Source organism: Aythya fuligula, chromosome 13 (genome assembly GCF_009819795.1).
Source record: "Aythya fuligula isolate bAytFul2 chromosome 13, bAytFul2.pri, whole genome shotgun sequence".
Lineage (NCBI taxonomy): Eukaryota > Metazoa > Chordata > Aves > Anseriformes > Anatidae > Aythya > Aythya fuligula.
In genome coordinates, this window is record NC_045571.1 from 1,018,524 (window position 1) to 1,041,141 (window position 22,618).

Sequence of the window (22,618 nt, forward strand, 5' to 3'; positions counted from 1 at the left end):
CTGGAAAAGGAACAATACTTTAAATTGGATAACACCTTTAAAGAGTTTGGCCAAAACGATCATACACAAACAATTGTGCCTTAGTTTTATTGGCTTTTCATAGCAATCTGAACTGCCAGCAGTGTGGCTCACCTGCCCAATAGAAATCCACTGTACAAGAAGGAACAAAATTTCCAGTCTTCTCTAGCTATGCTCCAGGTCAGAAAAGAGAATCATAACCCTATCTAGATTTCACATCTGCAAGACTAAAGTCTCTTAGCCAGTAACAATTATTCTGTCTTGCCCAGGTAGCAATTACTGTCTTGTCATTAAAGAAAACGTTTGCTTTTAGCCCAAGCTATACAAAGAGAATCCATATCCCTGAGATGTCACGTTTGAAGTAAATCTTCATGCAACTTCAAACAATTTAATATGAAAACAAACCTTTCCATTTAATTCAATTTACAGCTCTACTATGAAAACTACAGAGAAAGAAACTGAGACAAGACTTTTCAGTCTGTTGGGATTAAAGAGCCTCCATATGCAGAGAAAATTTGTTGCGCTCAGACATTCCCATAAGCAAAGCAGTTCATCGACAGCAGCATATGCATGGAAATTTTTTTAAAAACATTTTATGGGTCATTTTGCAGATGAAATACCCTTATGGGTGACAAATTAGTCCATTTCACTACTTATTTTACAGTTTTTAAGCACACTACATTAAATATTTTACAAACAAGGATCATCAATGAAATTGAGTCATTAGAAAAGGAATGTATATGTCAAGGTATTTTTTTCCTTCAGCTGGTGAGATGCAATACACTGCATCACAGTTGGTAACTTATGGAATTACACAACTTACTTCATAATATATTTGGCTCGGTCTATGGTTTGAGCTTTAACTTTCACCAGAAGTGGATGACTATTGTAGGTTTCGTTCTTCCATTGCCCATAAAGACGGTACCTTGAAAAATAAAAGGAGAACTATTTTCAGTATTCATGGTTTATAAGAGGCCACTTCCAAAGAACAGAAACAAGTTATTCTACTCACCGGTACTGGTATGGAAAAGTTTTGAACATTCCCCATAATTCCTCAGACATGCATGCATTGCAGTCCATCAAAGAAAGAGATGGAAGCAAAACTTGATCGGTAATACTCAGCAAACAGCTAAACAGTATCTCCTGAGATAAAGACAAAAACCTCAGGGTAACTACCATGTGTATCAAAAACAACATGAATTGCACATTTGCCACAAAATTATGACTTGTTAAACAAGAACAAAATCTAAAATGACTTAACTAATAAAAGACTTATGATGTGAGATATTATTATAATCAAGGACCACATACACTGTCAGTATTTTATTTGCCCGTATAAAATCTTTTGCAAAGTAGCTGACATTTTTCCAAGTGTTATATTCATACTACAGAATCAAATACATAAAAATGGATAAATTAGGGACTTGTAGGAAACAGATTTTGGCAAGTAACTTCAATGGATGAAGGTACTCCTTGCTTTTACTTAAATTTTCAGAATTCTGGGTTAAAAATCTAAAGGCATTACGTGTTCCCAAGGCACACAGTAACAGTTTCCATATTTTTCAATATAAACTTTTTTTAAAACTTTTGTTTCCCATTGGGCTATTAGAATAACCACTAGGAAAAAAAAAAAATAATTTCAAAAGAGCATCATCTTTAATATGGTATCACATGCTACAATATAATACATAAAGACTAAAAAAATAGTCCTTGTGTTTTATCACGCACATAATTCACACTTCCATGTATGAGCAGCTATCCATGTCTCCAGCCAAGATTTTTTTGCAACATGTAACTCAGTCATGGATCCAACAGCCTTAGTAGTCAGAACTAATTCTCAACTGTGCACTCTATTCACTTCTACACTGCAGTTCCCTTCTAGTGAGGCATAACCAAACAGTTTATGCACTACTTGGCAGTTTCTTATGAGTCTCACTTTACCCACATGACCATCTCCTCCAGGAAATGGACAGACTCAGTCTGCAACTGACTCCCTCTAACACACTTTTTTAACCCACAGAAATTTTCTCAGAGGTAAGAAAGAATGGGATAAACAAAGCCTACAGAACAGCAATCATCTGCAGAAGACTGCATGACTCATCTGCAGACTATGGATCACAGCTGATGATCACAGTTAATAAGTTCTTCACAATTTTAAGTGATTCTGATCAAATTGAACTCTTAGTTCAATTAGTTCTAATTATTAGTACTTTTATAAACAGTTCAGGTTTTTCCTTCCCTCTGCCATGATTCGAGAAGTCATGAAATCATGACAAGTGAGAAACTGAAGTAATAAGAACCTGCTGAAAACTACACAGACTTCATACTGAAAACTTGCCTGTTCATAAAAAGACTGATCTCAGTGGGATACCTGGATTTCACTGTGGCCCATCTCAAGTTAGCCAATAAACAAAAATTACCAATTGTAGTGTAAGTACCTACCCTACTTTTAATTTCTCATTTTTCTATGCTCTTATGCATAAATTATTTAAAATACAAGATGCCACCATGACAGTGGTATTTATAAGACAGAGATGCTCTGATTCTAAGCTGACAGGTAGTAGAATGCACTAGGCTATTGGAACAATATTAATTGTGAGGCATCTGTGGGGAGAGGAAAACCCAAAGCAATACAAAAGACTGTGACTGGCTCAAACCTGCCTATAAAGTCAAGACAAGTCTTCAGCGTACATTTGGTAAAGAATTAAATTCTACAGAGGAAGAAAGGCTGCACATTTATTTAAAACTGAGTCTCAGTTAAACTCTCAGAAGAACTCCTTCCTCCTCAGAAGATGAAGTAAAATTGACAACACAAGTTCACCTCCACAAATAAAAATAGACTGCCATTTTACTAAACTAAAATATGTAATAAAAGCAGTGTGCAGGAAGAATGAGATCATTAGAACATTTAAAGCTCTGCCAAGAAATACGTAAGAATTAGCTATACTAGAAATGTTACGTTCATTTTCAGATCAAAGGTCTTTAAGAAACTCACCATTTTCTCTCTATCTTCTTGCTTACTTCCATCAGACTGAAACTATAACAAAGACGATGTTAATTTCAGAAAAATTAACATAACAGTTACTGTTTCAGAACAAGGTTACCTCAGCAAAAGCACACACCTAATGGGCCACATGCCTAGTAAATGTTTACTTTTCCAGATTGGTTAGCATTAAAATAGTTGCAGGCCTAGTGGGTGGAAGGACATCTAAAGACCTACACATATCCTCCCCAATCTTCATTAGCACCATCTGCTGCAGTGTATGCTCTTAATGTTACACACTGCAGTGCTTTCATCTGTTCAGATAAGGCCTCTTCCTCCTCCATCCAAATCTCTTCATACCTACTTTCATCATCTCTGAATTGTGTATAGGACACAGCGAAGCCCTGTGCAGAAATGCTGCCATTGATCCATTATGCTGTTTGTGCATGCAGCATTTGCAACCACCAAAAATTTAAAACACACCTAAAAATCCATAGGATAAAGACTTAATAGTTCTTTAAAAAAAAAAAAACACACAATACAGGGAAGAGCGGAAACCACTAATATTTGATCCATTTGGGGAAAAAACATCAGGGTTATAAAGTTACTTTTACTTCATTTAATACCTACCATGAACATAAGATTCATTACTATCTTGTCTATCACCATAATGTAGAATTTTGACTCTAACTTACACATTTACATTTGACCAAGATTCCACCTTCTCTAAAGCATACTTTTATGTAAATTCATTACTAGGTACTAAAATTGTGTTTGACTGTGAGTATCAGTATTTGTTCTAGAAAACACTGCAAAATATACAACATGAAATGGATTGCTTATTTAGAAACATTCTAACAATTCAAAATCAGATGCCATCCTGCAAGAAAAAAAATATTTTTTCTAGTATTTTCAACAGCTTTTAAAAAGCAACTCAGAGTGAATTAGGTTCTCAGCACTACACATACATGGCTCATGAAATTACCTCGCTGATACAATGTGTTCTTGTCTCCCCCAAAACCCTGAAAAATGAAGACTGATCTACAATTCAAGATCAGCAACTACAACTTTACAGGATCTACGGAGGTAACCAAAAGAAGTTTTAGCTTCATATGGAAGCTTGCTGTATTTAGTTGTACTTGTTTGCAAGTGAATCATTTACATATCTATCTTGAAGTCCACTATGGAACAGAAAATGCCTGAACCCCAGTCTAGTGAGCAGGTCAGCAGCAGTATGTTGTACTATGCTGCAGTATAAATTTATAGTTTCTGGCATACAAATCAAAGCACAATATTTTATCAATTGATAGGATTTACTGTTAATAAGAAATATAAAAAGTATACTCAAAGATTAGCTACATAAACTCCTTGGTGAAACTGGTAATTACTAATGGAGTTTACCAAGAGCTTCTAAAGAAAATTAATATATTTGAGAGCTACTTAGTTTTTGTGAGCAGAATCAGAGAAATCGCAAAGCATTTTCTTTATTTTTGAACAAAAATTCAAATGCATAAATGAAATATATAGCTTACATATGTGGTGACACTGAATGCTTACGTTGAAAAAGATAACTCAAGCGTCGAGGAAATTTAGTAATACATATGAAATACTGTTTTCTTACTGGAAATAAAAAATAAATGCACCTCAACTTCTACCTAAAGAAGAACAGGACTTCCAACACAAATTACCAACAGCTATAGATTATTTTCCCTGTCGTTTTCTCACAATACCCTCTCAAGATTTTAATCATAATTATACATTTCCTTTTTTGTTCCACTCACCATAAAACGCATAAGCTAACACACCAGTAAGTGCATGATTATTTTAAAGCTACACTTGAGCACATAAGCTGTAGTGCAGTGTTAGTAGTTTAAAATTTAAACTACTGAGTTAACTTAGTCAAATCACCTCCAGTTATAAATATATCTGTGTTACATACAGGTTTCTTAACCAGAACATGCTGATGGCAGTAGTGCATTAAAAATAACTTTCCCTCTGTTACCTTAACCATTCTGTCACTGATGAATTTCTTCGTAGTTCTAACCTAAAGCAAATAGCTAAGATGTTGCTCATCTTTGTCATGAACACATTGAACTACCGTATTTATATTAATTGTAATCCAAGTATATATATAAATATATAAACCAAACTATAATCAAGTAATCTCCATTCTATTGCCCACATCCGCAGAGAAACAAGGTCTTACAGATCTTCAGTACTTGAACTTAATTACAAAGTCAACCTAAAAATCTGCTGACAGCCGTATTATGAATTACTCCCTTGAAATTATGATTTCCATATTAACTGCACTACAATTGCAATACAGCATATCATTCAAACACCACTCTTCTCACAGGCCAGCAAGAAATAAACAGGAATATTAGCCACTAGGGAATCTCATAGTTCTGGAAGAGAAGATGCTGGAAATTATACCACATAGAAAGATAAAGAAGTAGGAAAAAGATTAAAGTGCTTTAAGTTACCATGATTTACAAGAAAGACTACTAGGAAGTCAAACTTTGTGTAGGTTCTGTCACCCCGTCCTTGAATTTTGGGAACTGAACGTAAGAGAACTCACCAAAATCTGTTAAGTTAAATAAAAGCATCTTCAATCCTAACATCTGAATTCTTACTTGTATACCTCCAAATACAGCTGGACAGCAAGTACAGCTACCCCTCAGCTAGGTACGTTGACAATGCACACTCAGGACATTCTAATGTTTGTTAGCTGTAGCCAAAATCAACAATATTTTTACTTGAACTTATAGAACTGAAAGTTTCCCCCCTTGAATACCATTTAAATCAACCAATCATCAAGTGTTTCACTATTATAAGTTAAAATAAAAAGCTGGGAAATAGTGATTTTTAAGGTGTTTTGTTTTTAATAATAAAAAAGTATTTCAAAGACTTTGAATTCTGAAGTTTCTCAGAACTGCTATTAATTAAAAAACAGAGAGAAACCTCTACTGTTGACTTGGAAAATAAAACAAAATGGTTAACCGAAGAGCAAGTTGCCAGAAAGGTAGCTAAATTCACTAGCCTCTGTCTGAGCTTCTAATTATATTCCAATGGAGTTCAGAACAACCTAGCAGCCTTTTAAAACAGGTCATATGACCAATTCCTGAACTTGCATGCAGGAATGTTTGTTTTTTGTCTTACTAACCTCTTTCATAAATGCTTTTCCAAGGCGCACCACTTTAGCGAATAAAATGGGATCGTGGGACAGGTGAGGACCAAGGTAGCACAGCATGTTGAACACTTCCTTTCTCAGGTCTTCAAAGCTGTCTGCTTGTTTTGGTGCTCTCTTGTTTGGCAAAGAAGAAATTGGTGACCCTTTTGCCCCTTTTGGTACACCAACCCTGAAAATAAGATGTAAGGCATTTTGCATGAAAAATATTTAGACATATAAATACAGTTAGGCTCACTAGTGAATTCATGGTTGTAAGCTTTATGTAGTTTTCACACTCTTTAGCAACAGAAATCTAGCTTTTACTTTACCTGCGGTACAAAGGTTCAATTGTCACATGCACGAGCTGGCAAAGGGCAATTGCAATAGGCTTATGTGAAGTAGCATAAAATGGAGGCATCTGATCCATAATACTCTGTGCATGCTGCCAATCACCAATTTTTAATAAAGCTTCCAATAAACCAAGCTTCTGATTATCTGGCGGCTGCAAGACAAACAATGAAAGTCTTTCCATAAAATCTTTTTCCTTAGGTAGCACACAGCTGTAGTCCACAAGAAATTCCACAAAAATATTATGCAGATAAAATACTAGTTCATATATATATTTATATATAAAGTAAAAAGTAAAAACAGATTTTAGACATTTATACAACAAGAACAGTTCAAAAGCAATAATAAACCAGTCCACCTGGAATCTAACATCTTAAAGAAAAGGTTGAAAATGAAGTTAAAGACACTGAGCTCCGAAATACCTGTGATTATGTACTTTTCAATATGTCACAATCTATTACAGCTTGCTTCTTCACATGACATTTTAACAAAGCAAGCACGTCAAAATCCTTGGCATAGTATGTTACCCTGGATTGAAAATATGAATTTAACTTTTTCCAAATAATTTATTTAGCAAAACTAGATTTAAAAACAAACTTCCATGTCTCTTAGTTTGCTCATATCCAAAGTTTCACACTGGCACTTAAAACTATATTCTTCTAGAGTAAGTGCAAGACTACAGAAAAATTTAAATCACATATTGTTTGCATGAACTTCGTTTCCTTTTAAAGCTATTTATAAAACTTACTTGCAAGTGTTATAAACAACTGTTTTTCTGATAGTTACCAAAACAAACAGTATAGTATATACAGAGGAAGTTTTCAGAGCAAAAAACATAGAGGCCTTCACAATACTCATATTGAAATCACACAGTAATGTAGCTTCACTTTTTCTTCAGGAAAAATATATATCCATACAGCAGAACAAGATCAGCCTCTTGAAGATGAAAAAGGTACATGCGCAAATAGAAATGCATACACTAGTATTACTTCACCATGCAACTCCTTACCATGCAATACCAAAGTTCCTCTGACGCCAGGGCTTGTATTTTTAAAGTCATTCTATACTGTATTAATAAAAGGGTACACTGATCCTTCACTGAAACATGTGAACACTTTGCCTTGTTCAGTATAAGCAGGAAGCTTGAAGTCCACATTCAAAATTACTTCTTAGAAGTCATGTTGTTTAAAATATAGTAGAGTCGTGATTATTTTATTTGTATTACCATAATAAAGTTTGATACTACGAAATTGCCTTGTTGGGCGATTACCACTGTACTAGAAACCATGTTTCAAGCCACACAGTCTTTCTATGGAAATGAATATTGCTTCATTTCCAAAGCAGGCACTGCTTACACATACACATTGCTTGACTGGGTCTGTCCTTAAATAAGCGTGCTCTTCCATAACATACTCTCCAACAGCAAAAGCACACAACAGAAAAGAGTCAGTCTAGACTTGCTGTCAAATCTCATCATACTGTTGAGTTGTGACCTTAAGATTTTTTTTTTTTTATCTCCCTCTCCATCTGTTTTCACTATTATTTGGTTACACCAAATGCATCCCAAAAGGCAAGAGTCGATAATGCATTTGACAACACTATTCATATTAAGAGTCATGAATGAGACAATGAACTTTACTCAAAGGACAGAACTTCATGAATTTAAAAAATAGTTAAGCCATAAATTGTTAAACATTTTTCTCTCTTATCCAGGCATATATTTCACAGTACCATATCAAAAATAGTATGTTAAGACTGCATACTGTATAAAAATCACTCATAATGGGACTGCCAGTGTTGGAACCTGTTGTTCCTCATTGCTACAAAATGCATAGCTAACATACAAAACTATTACAGAACCAAGCCTTTTGAGAAACAGCATGCATTCAGAGAAATTCAGTCAGAGGAACTGCTTAAGTACAGCTCTTTGTTTTCCCACCACAGACTCAGACTTCATTACTCGTCACTCCAATCCTTCAAAAAAAAAAAAAAGTTGCAGTTTTTGGTACAGCTTCAAATTCCCTAGTTCTTAAATATAAAGCTCAGCTACAAGAACACTGTCTTAATTCTTCTGACATTACTGAGCAATGTATATGCTCCCTATGTCCAATCAAGAGTTCAATCTTCCATCAGAACATTATGACATGTGAGCTTCAGAAAATGCCAGGCAGCTCATCTGATTGTAGAAAAGACAGACCAAAGCAATGTCATTTAATAAAAAGCAATATAGAAATAATGAATGGGTAAAAATTAACACTAGTGAAAGGAATCAGTTTAAGCAGCAGATGTGACTGCAGTTGAGCACCAGAGAGAGGTGACTTTATCAGCTGCCCAAGGAACCAAGAAATTAGTTTTTTCAAGCTAGGCAGAAAAAAAAGAGGAGGAAGGAAGGTCAGAGAGACAGATAATCAAAGTAAGGTAGAACAAATGGGATTAAGTAGACAAAACAGATAGATATAATGAACCCAGAAAGATACAGCAAATTAAGAGCAGTAGTTATCAATACTGATGGACTTGTCCACCCTTTCCATTACTCAAACTATCAAATGAAAGTAGCTTTTTTTTTTTTTAAGGTAAAAAAAGATACTTCAGCCGTGGTTACAACTCTGAAATGAAGAAAACAAGCTACCCAGAAATAAAAGTTACTGTTTTTCAACTACACTTAAAAACAATGAAGCAAGCTATAGCTAGGGCAACACAGACAAGACATGACACAGTAGCACCTTAAATAAGAAGTACACATTGACACAAAGATACAGGTCTGATGGAAAGCACAAAGGACAGTTTCTATACAATACGTACAATTAAAATGTGTTTTCTACACTGGAGGCTAATTATACTAGCATTCTTAAGTTTAGCAATTTTTTTCATCCCAATTCTTGACTGAGAGGAGTAACAAATGCATTTTACGTCTGCATCCCTACGGTATCGACTATGATTATAACGTAAGACCTAGAAGACACAGTTTTTGAAAGACTCTGAAGTACGTGAATGCCAGTACACACACTGGGGAGCTGATACAACAAAGAAGAGTCATATTAATTAGACAAGGAACCAAAAGCCTAAAATGTACAGAAATCCAGAACAAATCCCAAAGAACATGCTTGCACTTTTAGCATAAATGAAGTGCTATCAGAAGATAAACAAAGCCTTCCAAGAACAGATACTTGGATACCTGTATTTTTATATGTTTGAAAAAATATTTTTGTAACAATGACTATGTTCAGTTTAAAGTTGTTTTCTTGGAAAAGAAGCTACTCACACACACTAACCTTTTCAGTTTTCTCCTCCTCTTTTTCTTTTTCCTTCTCCTTTTCCTCAGTCTTTTCAGAGGATAAGACAACCATCGTAAGTTTTCTGACAATTTGCTTAGCTTCCACTATCTCTCGCTTGTGTTCTTCAATGATGGCATTATCCCCTGGAAGAAGCTAAGAAAACAGAACAAACATGATTTCTGAAAATGAGAGTTTGCTACTCACTCCTGCTTTTCATAACCAGAGACCCAAGCAGCACTTGTGTCCTTCCTCGATACTAATCAGATAAAACATTCCTTGAGAGATTTTTCTTGTTATCATAATACCAACAAGGAAGCATGGTATTAACAGACTTCTGAAATCAAAGACAGATGAAGAATAACATCATTCACACCTTCCTCACAACAATCGGTTGCATAAGCTCCCCTTTTCCACCAAAAACACAGAACTTGGGATTCTTTCTTCTCCCACTTGGAAAGGTTTAAAGAGTTACACCCTCCTCATTTAATAACATAAATCTATTAAGATTCACCAAGAAATACATAAAGTAGAATGAGAAGTAGCAAATCACATCTTTAGGACCTAATGCCTGCTACGTACGTCTGTGTGCATAAATAAAAGCAAAGAACGGTTCTTGCACAACTGTGGGGCAGGGGAGCGAGGACATTCTTGATGTGAAGTGTAAGCCTGACAGCTGCTGTTGTACAGAAGCTGCACAATACATACCACCACATATATATATATATGCACACACACACCATACACCATATAATACATACCATGTAATAATACACTGTATGATATATACCCCAATGCTCAGAACCTCTATGTTAATTATCTTCATGAAACTCTCATATCAAGTGAAATTAAGCCTGACTGAAAAGAGGAAAATGCCATGCGGAACACACAGTCAAAGTTAAACAGAGACTAGCAGAGAAAATTCTGGAACGAAAGCAGATTGCAAATGAGGCTGAGAATCAATGTGACTAAAGGTGAGCAGTACAAATAGATGCAGGAGCCGTTCCCACCGCGAGACTGGCAGAAAACACAAATACCTATACAGGATCCAGCTGAGATTGCACAGGTGTGAATTGAAGCTCTTTTTGTAACCTCACCAACATTCCTTAAACTAACATTACCATCACACATCTCTTCCTCCATGCTGATTGAGATACTCATTCCCACTCCTCCTCCACCTGAGGTATTTTTAGCCAAAAAAATAATGATGCCAGAGACAGTAATTGAGAAGTCAGATTGTGAGTGACACTATTAACTGCCACACAAATTAACAGCGGAACTACATTGCAAGATTTCCATAGCTGTAATTAGAGCTCATTTCCTTGATTTCAGTGGAAGACTTAAGAGCCTTGAAATATATGGATATTCTGAAATTAAAAATTGGTGCATAATTTAAAAATATTTTGATAACTGTAACATTCTGTTTACCATCTGTCAAATTAGTATGCTGGTTGGTTGACAGAGTGCCAGACTGGAGAGGATAAATCTCTCAGATTACATCTGAGCCTGCAACTTCATTTTGCTCTTGCAGGATAACAATTCAGAATTCTTGTAGGTTAGATTACAGACTGATTTGGGAATATGTATATACGAGTTTTTTAAAAAAAATATACTATTAAAAAAAGCAGTTAATCATCCTATCACTTTTTTCAAAAAATTTCCAAAGTGAAAACACCCCAAGGGTCTAGTTCTTAAGGAAGGTTACTCAAGGCATTTAAAACCACTCTTATCAATTACCTCCCACCTCCTAACTCAGGCAGGAGGTTAAACAAACCTGGAGGATACTACACAGATCATTCAAAGAAGGCCTATCAGCTTTAATACTTCAGTGTGTGCTTGTCTGAATGTAACATTACAAAGTGTTGGGAAATTTAACAGATATTAAATGTACATACACAGGTACTACAAGGTACATGTATGTCATGAGTCTTAAGCTTTAGGAATAGGACAAGATATCTAGCACACTTAAAAAAATTATTCTTTGTTTTTGGCATTTGACCAAGTAGCACTGTCACTTACATGGACATAAAGATCTTCCAAATCTATCAGATTATGTTGCAACAGGACAGCAGCAACTCGGTATAAGGAAGGAGGCGTCTCACCACTTGGATCCTAAAGAAGGGAAGATTACAAATTAAAAAGAAAGGAAAAGACATGAAAACAAATGAAATTACTTGAAGCTCAGTTCATCAACACAGTTCTTCCTGCTGCCATGTCAGTTACCTGCTACTACTCCAAAGCCATACTGCCTTATGGCTAGACTTGACTGCAATAAGCAAACAGATTTTTCAGAAACTGTAAGGTTTAATTATCTCTGCATCTTATGGTGCTTGTATGCAGTTCTATACCATATTTCAAAAACTTAATTGAATATTCTCTGAAATATTAACCACCTTGTAAACATGCTCTTTACTCCTTTGGACAAGTCTTTTGTTTATAAAGGCACAGTTTCTTTGTTAATGCCAGTCCTTATATAACTATACACCTTCAAATGGAAGGTGTGATGATCAAGATTGCTGACCATAACTCAGACAGGCAGCTGAAAGCATCTTCCTCAAAAATACATTATAAAATTCTATTCAATTCATGAAATTGTTTTTAAAACTGGAATTCTACAATATATTAATTTCCATACTAAAAAGAACTACAGCAGATGTCTGTTATCACTGACTGCAGTTCATCACTTAACCAACCAGTGATGAAAATAATTAAGAAATACATTACCTGATAAAATTTGAATTTGAACCCAAGGATATGGCATAAAGTTTGTGGTTCACACATGTACATGTATGACTCTATCAGTGGTACAAAGAAATCATCATACTCAGGCCTGCACTCATAGACTTCTAGGATAATGTCCAAAACTCTGTTAGGATCAAGGTTAAAACATCCTAGTGGAAAAGAACAGAGCAGAAAAGCTTAATATCACTACTTTTCATTTTCATTCTGTTACTAATCTACAAATGCATTACTTTTTGAAGTTTGATCAAGGCGAAATTTTAACAGAAAAGATCTACATACAACAAAATAATCTGGATCACCTCCAAATACACCAATCATTTTGACTTGTGTCTAGTACTAAACCAGGCAAAGACATTCAACGGGACTTTCAATTCAGTTTACACAGAAATTTTAAGTTACCCTCTTATAGTCAAGATTTGAGAAGTACAAAACAAATTCACTAATCCCATAGTGCCAGCAGAATGCACAGACTTGTGTTGCAGCTGCATAAATGAACCATGTAAACCCAAAACATTATTTTACACCCCTAGGAGTGTTCAAGTTTGCAGCTAAATCCTGACCCATCTGGTTATGCCACACTGTCATGCCAACTCAGCACTGCTGCTAGCAATAACAAGAACTGCTTGTTTATTTTAGAGCAAGGATATAGATCAACTTAAGCCAGTGTTGAAATAGTATCTGTATCTCACTAAACTTTCTCTGCCACAAAATAAATACTATTGTTTATATCAGAAGAATCCACATCTACACTATTTTCTTCTTTGTACCATAAGAAAAAAATGTCATCCATGCACATCCACTATGCAGCTATGTAATTACATTGGTCTTTCTTTCCCCAGAGGCTATTTCTACTATGTCAGGACCTCCTGCAAATCAGTACTTTAGAAAATGTTTTATGGGAAGTCCATCTGCAAATCCTAAAATTCCAGAAGACAGAAAAATGCTGTTATAAAATTCCTCAAACTGAATGTGTATTTTTTACTGTAATAACCACCAAAAACCATCTTATTATCTAGCTCTCTTCCAAAGCAAGTAGTATTACTACAGGGATTTGCCAGTCTCAAGCAAAATTCTGTGATAGATGGAGAATTATCTTTATAAAATACTAGCACATCATTTGGACTGGCACTGTATAGAACAGGAAATAGTGCAAGCATTAATATTATAAAACTTTGTGCAAAAAGGAAGTCTAAAATATGGAGAATTACCAACATCTATTTCAAATATATTTTGCAATTTTATTGCAACCCTATTACTACTAAATTTAGATATATGGAAAAAAAAACACAAATTGAACTAGACAAAGGAGAAACATTTACTACTACTGTCACTTTATAGAGAACCAGTTGTTCAGCTCCTTCAAGATTAAGAGGATATTCACGCATTGAGTTCAGTACCTTAAAATAGCAAAAGACATTACTTTGTTACTTTCTAATCTTCCTGCTAACAGATGTCAGAACATCCTCAAAAAACACTACTCTTCCAGTGGCTGCTGAAGTTGATCAAAGTCACATTTGGGACTGTACTATACATTTAGTAACTAATTTTTAACTACACAACATTACCAAAAATCAACTTTGCCAAAGAAACAGGAGCATCCAAATTTCATAATCCAATCAAAGATGGTCTGCCAATATGTTACTACCACACTACATGCCTGTATCATGTTATTTGATTCCCAGATGATCTCAAACAGCAGTCAAAGGTCATCCTCTAGAGTTGCACAACCATTTAAGAAAATCAGTGTCCATATTCCTCCAACAAATTCCTTACCTATTAAAGATTTGATATTTTCAAGGATTAAATCACTAGTGATATTTCCAGATAAGTCTTGCCCCAGCTCTGCAATCAGCTTTGCATAACCTTCATTCTCCTCTCTTAACAAATTAAATTTCTGTTGCTTATAACTGCAAATAAACAGAAATTAAACACTATTAATACATCCACAGTGAAAGCTTATTCATGTTCTTATGAATATTAAACTTGCTATACAAAACGTGAACTTCAAATACACTTTCAAGAACTTGCAGTTTGTATCAGCTATTGCAAAAATGAGATAATGCAGTACAACAAGTATCTGCAAGGCAGCAAGTATTCTTCAAATAAATCCATCTTTTATTTCAAATTCAGACCATTTAAAAGCTAGATTGTTAGCACTAACAATAAAGCTTGTTCTTACATGCTATACTGAAGAACTGCTCAGCACCTTATCAGTCTGTGAGTAAGGACCTATTCTAGTTTTAAATGCTCTTCTTTAATATAGAGACTGAAGCATTGGATGCAAAGGCACAAAATATACATTCACAAAAATCTAGTGTTGCCAAAATTAACATAACTGCATTTGCTTATTTATGAGAACATCAAATACATATACCCATGCTTAATTGATGTAACAGTAAAAAAATATTTGCTCATACTTAACAAATTTACATTTATTACAAATAAAAATAAAAAGTATTTAATCTGTACATACAGGATAACTGTAGCAAAGAAAAGGTCATAGCAATAAGAAGTTAAAACAGGTTTTAGCATTCACATGCTTGAGAAATGTAGGAGGGCTAATGATGTTCTATTATTGTCAGTGACTTGTTAGAGTGCAATGAAACATTTTTCCTAAATAAAAGACAGTATTTTAATACAATAAACATTTTTTTTTGAAGTAAACATTGTTACCAGATTAATTAGCATTGCCCTTCCCCACCCACCCTCTAGAAAACCCTTACCCCAAAACTTACAATAGCTTTGTCTTTATTTTAACAGATTTCTGATTGAACTGTTGAGACTGCTTGATAAGTCCTAGTGATTCCAGTGTTTCTGGATCTAAACGCTCCTTTAGGACAGTATCAGATACAAGATACTAAAAAAAAGACCAAAAATACACATCAGATTTGCCAGTTATGAACACCTAGAAACATACATATATACCCTCATACTAAGTTTGAAACAGAATGTATTTACAAGTGAATACAACTGAGAAACTGAACTAAAACTAGAATTTTACAGAGGTATGTTTTATATAGCGAACACCTTGAATAAACAAGCTGTAGAGTCTAACTGCTGGTTACAAAGTATACACTGCTTAGTATCTAGGGATGTTATTACAAGAACTGCATATTACGAAGCTTCAACCCACTCTCTCATACTCTGAAAAAATGCCTTTTCTTACACTGATTTTTCCTACAAGTCAAGCTTATTCCAGATGGCTAGGAATGCCATTTCAAAAGGCACAAGTAGGTTGCATAAAGGAGAAATTTAACAAAATGTACTTCAGAAGCAAAATTTGTTTAACCGAGAGGTAAGGAAACTTACACTCTCTCAAAACTACTTCCTTAAATGATTCAAACAATGAGACTACATTACTCTACCCATAACGCATGTGATAAAGGTATGTAGAAAGAAGTACCAAGTCAGCTAACATAGCTGAAAAATACAGAGAGAAGTTTAACCACTTCCTGCTTAATCAGTCTAGTAAGATATTTGATTCCCAACGTTCTGCCAATACTTCTCTTATACATATTTTATTATTTTTTTATTTTTTTATTTTTTTAAGTTCTCATTAAGGAAACAAGAAGAAAATCAGCATACATGCTTTTAGGAACATTTAAAGTTTAAATTCACACTGCAGGACAGAACTCTGGATCGAAGTTACTTGTGTTACGTCTCATTCCTGTAAACAGTGTTTGTTTCTGATGACATGTATCATATCTGCAAGTGCTCACTTCACCATTTGTCTCCATGCTATAATTCTTCCCCAATCCAAAAAGTATTCATTAAACAAACAATGCAGCAGCCTTACTGCATGAGTTTGTTTGGTCACAGAATTCCTGGATGTCCCTAAATATTTTGCGCTGCATTAAAAACAGGAAACTAAACGAACTACTCACATACAAGCAGCTTTGCATCTTACAATCCTGAGCTACAGTAAATCTGTAGGTCCAAATGGCTGTAACATTAAAACTAAAACGATGTTTTTTGAAAATGGCAAAATAAATTTTTCTCGTTGAGCTGCATCGGAACTTAAGGTCAGCAGCAAGAACAAAAGTTACCAAGATACATACATACATATATATATATATAAAATAAAATTGTAATTTATTTTTCTATGATGGATAAAGCTAACCTAAGGAGACCTCCCTGACCAGACTAACAATATGGAAGATACAAATGAAAAGTTTCAATCCACAGGAAGGAACAGACTGACTGCAATAAAAGAATATTATCAGCATTCAAACTGCTTAGCCATATGTTATGAACTACAGTCAATAAGAAACAGTACATACACAATTTTCTCCTGAAATCAGCAGAGAAAATAACAAGCTCAGTGAGTTAATTCCTTTAAACAAGAACCCAAAGGTTGGTCCATCTGGTGAAACAACAGGTCTACCTACACCGTTGTCTAAATTAAAAACATGTTCAGCCTGAACTATCTTGTCAGCAATACAAAACACCTAAAAAAGTACTTATTTGTGTATAATTTCTCAAGCTGTTGAAACATTTTAACAGACTCCCTCAAAAAAAACGAACTACAACAATGTAGTTTTAAGAATATCTATTTTTTTTTAAAACAGATTTTACCATATACTTTTACCAAAATAATTTGTAAGTGCAACTGAACTTACCAAACAGGCTAAGACCAGCTGAGTAAAATGATCCCTCTTACTTTTTTCTTCTAAACAACTTGTTTCAATATCTAGAATAAAGGAAGAGGGGATAAAAAACATGGTATTTGTGGAAATTTGCCTCTGTTATCTTCACGGAATTTAGAAGTTTATTCTATTCTTCACTATTATGTTAAATGCTCATGACAACACAATGCAAAGTAGCTTGTTTTTAACACACTAGCCGCCTGTAACATTGCAGCTACCTATTCACCTTGAGATCCCCATAATATTTCAATGACCAACATCACACATGCACAAATCCCACAAAAAGGTAGAATAGAAACCAGAGGAATATCATAATCATAATTCTTTCCTTTCTTTGTTGGAATGAGGTTTATGGCAAATATTAAGAATGAATAATAAGCAGGAAACAATAGAAATACAAATTGCTGAAGAGAACTGGGTGACCCTAGCCTTAATATCACATTGTTCTAGTCTCTTTTCCCTTGTCTTTAGAGTAACTGCTGTTTATTGCCCAGTCTGCAGTCTTTTACTAGCTGTAATTCTGTATTTCCATTCTTTTTGCATTGTCAACAACTGAATGCAATTCAGAAATTCATTCCTGTGGGAAGAGAGGCCATAAAACAAAGGAAGCATGCCTGTCTAAAGTAACTTAAAGAAAAACAGAAAACATTTCATTACAGGAAGCAAGGAGCTGCAAAAGGAGCGGAAAACTCCATAAACAAAGAATCAAAAGGCAGACATCACCAAATATAAGTACGTACAGACACGAGCACAAAAATACACAGAAAAACTAGACCCACAAAGTGACAACAACAAAAATCAGAGGAAGAGACCCCCGAACACACTAGAAAACAATGATGTAGCAGGGTAGCAGCAGAGGAAACAGACATGCCAGAGCAGTCCAGACCCCTGCACCCAAGCATCTCAGCCACGAAGAATCTGAAGAAAAAAATTAGTTTAAAGGAATACAGATTAGAGGATAAAAACAAGAACCAAAATTCTTATACACTGAGACATAGTAACTGAGAGAAGGCTCCATTAAAGGGGGAAAAAATGGATCCTGGTAGCAGCAGACAGAGCTTAGAGTGGAAGAAGTGTTAGAGGAAACTCATGGAAAAATAAGCAAGAAATTATACCAAATTTTATTTGTCCCCATAGTAAACTTAGCTCCCAGTCATACTATTTCTCTGCTGCTAGTAAATCTAGTAAATGCAGGGCAGCTGTCTACATAATTGGGGGCGGGGGGGGGGGAGAAGCAGACACACTAGTTTCAGTTATTCAAACAGTTTAAGTTCAAGGAGCAACCCATTCAGTTTTCTAACCCAGCTCTAACCCATTATAACCCAGCAAAGGATATCAGTACAATATCACACCATAAAAATTATTACAAAGAAAAAAAAGATACAAACACAGAGTGAAACATTGTGAATAAAGTAGTCAAAAATGTATCAGTTCAGTATTACAGAACTGAGCCTGCACATACAAATTTGATAGTCTGTGACAGCCCAGAGAACCCTAGACACCTTCAAACTAGTGCCTGTGATGAAGAGACTGACAGCAAAATTCACTGATACGTGCTGAAAAGAACAAAAGGACATAGAACAAGAAATTAAAAGTATGATCTGAAAAAGTATTTGGGATTAAAATTCTAAAAACGCGCCAGAAACAGCTTTGGATCAACATTATACAACACAAAAATCTGGAAGTTATTACCAGAACAAGAGGCATACATCTTTAAAGCCTGCTCCGTTTGCAGATAATAACTTGGCAAGCAATTCCAGCTGCCTTTAGGTTTCTGGACAGCTAGTACAAGCTCCATTTCTCTAACGATGACAATGCAGATAGAAATATTTACCGAATGCATTCTGAGAACAGAAGATTATGCACCAATTTAAAATATTTATAAGAATGATAACTACATTAAATCACTGACTCCATTAGCTAGCATCCAACATTCTTCTAAACTATCTACTTCAACTTTTCTTGTCTGATCAATTTCCACTGCCTTTAGTAGGTGAACATATAGGAACTGTATCAGAACAAAGCAGAAAAGACACTAAGAACTTTGATACAGATACACCGAGAAACAACCAACAAACATTTTGTAAAGAGAAGTAATGCTTTACAGATTTAATGAGTTTTCCTGAAGAAGTGAGCAATTAAATTCACAAAGCATGTATTTTTCCAAATCTATCACAATGCTGAAAAGGAAGGGAACACAACTCACCTAATATGCAGAATACATCAGCTAAGATGGAAGGCATGTCTTCCCGAAGCTCCTAACAAGGAAAAAAGAACATACATAATAAATACAGTAATTCCAGTAACTACACTTAAAAAAAAATAAATAGTTCTGTTACATAAAAGAAAACAGTGACTCTAGAGGAGGCATTCTACTGTTGAATACCTTTCTGCTTAATATGGAAGGGTAATTGATTTATAGCATTAAACCTGGCATCAAACCAGTAACAGGCTTTTTTCTTAAAATTATAAATGGATAGTTAGTTAACCCTTATCACAGGTCTGCACTCATCCAGGAATAACTAATTGGGAGAACAAGTTCTTAGGTATATTTGCCCTTGTCAAAGCCTCTATATTAAGCAAAAACCCTCAAAAATTTCACAGCAAGATGCAGATAAATTAGAATCAGCTTTTAAGAAAAAAATGACAACACTAAAGCTCCTGTAGAAAAGCTGTTATTCCTTCCTGTAATTTCCAGTATCCTTCTACAATAAATATGACAAATGCAGAAGATGAAAGGATTAGAATTCTATATGTATGAAAGGAACTTAAAAAATTACATTGAAAAGTATATTTACACTATATAAATATCTGCACCCCAATATGTTACATATAATATACATCAATAATAAAAAACAACAGCATTGAATAGGAGCATTATTTTAACCATGGTCATGGGACTTGAACATCTCAATAGTAAAATGGTAAAAAATATAAATTACAAAAACCAGTAGGTGGCATCACTGCCATGCTGCATAAGCAAGTTAATTCTATTTTTAGCATTTATGAAAAACTTCAGTCTTCATATGCCCTTAAAAAATTCATTCATTTATGCTAAAATGAACAGAACTACTCCTCACCACAAAAGGAGGGAATAAACAGAAACCCTGACAGCCTACAGACACTTCAAGCACCCAGAAATGAAGAAAAAGGACTTGACAAGGACAACTTTTTAGATGTAAAAAACAAGTTTCTCAAATACCATCCTGCTTGATTTTCATTCTGACCTTTTAACTAAATATTTATTAAGTCTACAATTAAAACAAATATAAACTTACTATAACATCACCAAGAACATTAGAGGCTTGATCATGCTTTAGGTTTCCTCTGATAACATGATATGCAAGCTCATACAAAACCTGTTGGATATCTGTTGAAACAAAGCAGATGATTAAAGAATGCAGTAGGTAATCCTTGGTTTAACTTTCAAAACCATGTGTACAAGAATGCTGTAGTCTTCAGACACTTGACAGGTAAAGAGGACTTGAAGATAGGGATTATTTTACTGATGCTGACAGATTAAATCTGAGCATCAATGTGTAAGACTTCGCATAATCAGGCAGTAAGATATGATCTACTTTCCTGAGAGCTTATGAAAACAGTAAAATGGGATGGAAAACTACAGTCCTGAGCATAACAACTTGAGTCTTTGCAGTTGGTTTAACAGACAACTTACAATTCACGTGAATATTATATATTTCAGTTCAGAATTTTTTCTTCATCATCTTATAACAGATATACTTTCAAAAGCCATTTCTCTAGCAGAAAATACAATTTAACTGGGAAAAAATGTCTAACCAGGATTTATTACTACTACCACTTATGGAAATCCCTCACAACCAAAGAACAGTGTTTTACAAAACCTTATATTACACTGAAATACTAAACACAGGTGTATTTGAGAAAAATCTTGCAAAGTTAAATATGGTGTTTGCAAAAACAGCTATGGTAAACTTACAAAGGATTATTCTTTAACAAACAGCAATGTTGATCTACTTCTTAATGTATGAAAAAATTAAAATCCCATGTTTTCAATTTACAATTATACCACATTTTCCTCAACAGATAGTATTTTCAATGGTCATAATAGTTGAAGTCATTAGTATTTTAAATTATCATAATAATTTAAACCAACTAATTAATAACTTGGGGCCTGCAGACTATTGTCATTTTACTATATACAGATGATAATAAATAGAGACATGTTACTTGTACTTATAACAATGCTTTTGGCAAAGAACAGTAGTTGCACAAGACCTGAATATAGTAGGATTGGTTCCTGCATCAGTTCTACATAAAACACCCTTACCACTTTGAAGGCCAATTCAACAGCACAGCTTAGGGCAGTACCAAATTCAAAGATTTACAATGAATCCAAAGCAGCCATAATCACGGCCTTAGTTGTCTCTCTGCAAGTGGCTTCGCATAGTGGGGAGAATTTGTTATGCAGGTACACTGCCAACCCTGACCTGGCCTCACAGGCCTGTGGTATACTGGACTTAAACAGATGTCTTTCTGGAACTAAAAGGCAGAAGTGCAAGTGTCAGTGTACTCTTCTCAACAGGATCCTAGTTATGTGGACTCAAGTTCTCAGCAGTCAGCAACTCTGTACTTCACTCCAAACTACAAATATTTTCAGTTGATTCTTTTGTTTGTTTTTCTGCCCATCACCAGAAGGATTTCAACCCTTTCTACTGTCTTATTAATTTCTTCAAAACAGCTACTGTGTGTATCTAGCCATTCCCACTGGATCTTAGATTCTGACAGCAAGTGCAAGAAAGAGAAAAAAACGTAGGAATTGCCAACCTTGGTCTAGAATAATGAACATCTGGTGAACATTCTTAGAAAGCTTTGGGAATAGCCAGTTTGCTTTGCTAAACAAATTTTTCTTTCTTACTGTTACTTGTAAACCAAAACATTTCAATATAAATTATCTTCTCCACTATTACTATCATCTATGACTATTTTAGCAAGAACTCAAATCACCACCTAAACAGTACAGCAACATTTGCTGTCTTAGCAATATGGAAGCTTTTCTCCCAATACAATCTGCAGAGCAAATCAAAATGTAGTTTTTCTTTAAAACTTCAAAAAGACTTCCTGAAGTGAGAATTTAAAATTTGAGGACAATAGTGCTTTTCATTAACAAAGGGGATAGTGTCTATAACACAGGTATTGTAAAAATTACTTTCTGCAGTCCTCAATCATACTTGCAGGTATCAGTACTTACATAATTTGCTTTTAGAACAAAATCTAGTGGTATATTGAGTTTGCAAAATGGAATTGTATTTTCTACAACTTAAACCAAATACTAGCTGACCTTAACACTGGTTACTACTGTCCTGATGAGAGATCACTTGGACATTTGAAGACAAATCTAGGTGTGGATTTTCCTTTAGTATGCATTAATTGCCAATGTATACGAACATTCGAAGCAGAT

The 22,618-nt window shown here is 34.7% G+C and overlaps 1 protein-coding gene across 1 annotated transcript in view; it reads right to left on the reverse strand.

The window, feature by feature from the left end:
* The window catches only part of THOC2 (THO complex 2), a 53,582-nt gene that overhangs the window by 24,964 nt on the left and 6,000 nt on the right, over positions 1 to 22,618 (reverse strand). Inside the window, exons 3-15 of the mRNA XM_032196336.1 lie at positions 20,457 to 20,548; positions 19,385 to 19,436; positions 17,152 to 17,222; positions 15,268 to 15,389; positions 14,306 to 14,439; positions 12,515 to 12,681; positions 11,810 to 11,902; positions 9,791 to 9,946; positions 6,500 to 6,672; positions 6,165 to 6,360; positions 3,014 to 3,055; positions 1,031 to 1,161; positions 842 to 943 (exon numbers count right to left, since the gene is read on the reverse strand). Of these exons, the coding sequence (XP_032052227.1) occupies positions 842 to 943; positions 1,031 to 1,161; positions 3,014 to 3,055; positions 6,165 to 6,360; positions 6,500 to 6,672; positions 9,791 to 9,946; positions 11,810 to 11,902; positions 12,515 to 12,681; positions 14,306 to 14,439; positions 15,268 to 15,389; positions 17,152 to 17,222; positions 19,385 to 19,436; positions 20,457 to 20,548 (1,531 nt within the window). The remainder of the gene's footprint in view (positions 1 to 841; positions 944 to 1,030; positions 1,162 to 3,013; positions 3,056 to 6,164; positions 6,361 to 6,499; positions 6,673 to 9,790; positions 9,947 to 11,809; positions 11,903 to 12,514; positions 12,682 to 14,305; positions 14,440 to 15,267; positions 15,390 to 17,151; positions 17,223 to 19,384; positions 19,437 to 20,456; positions 20,549 to 22,618) is intronic.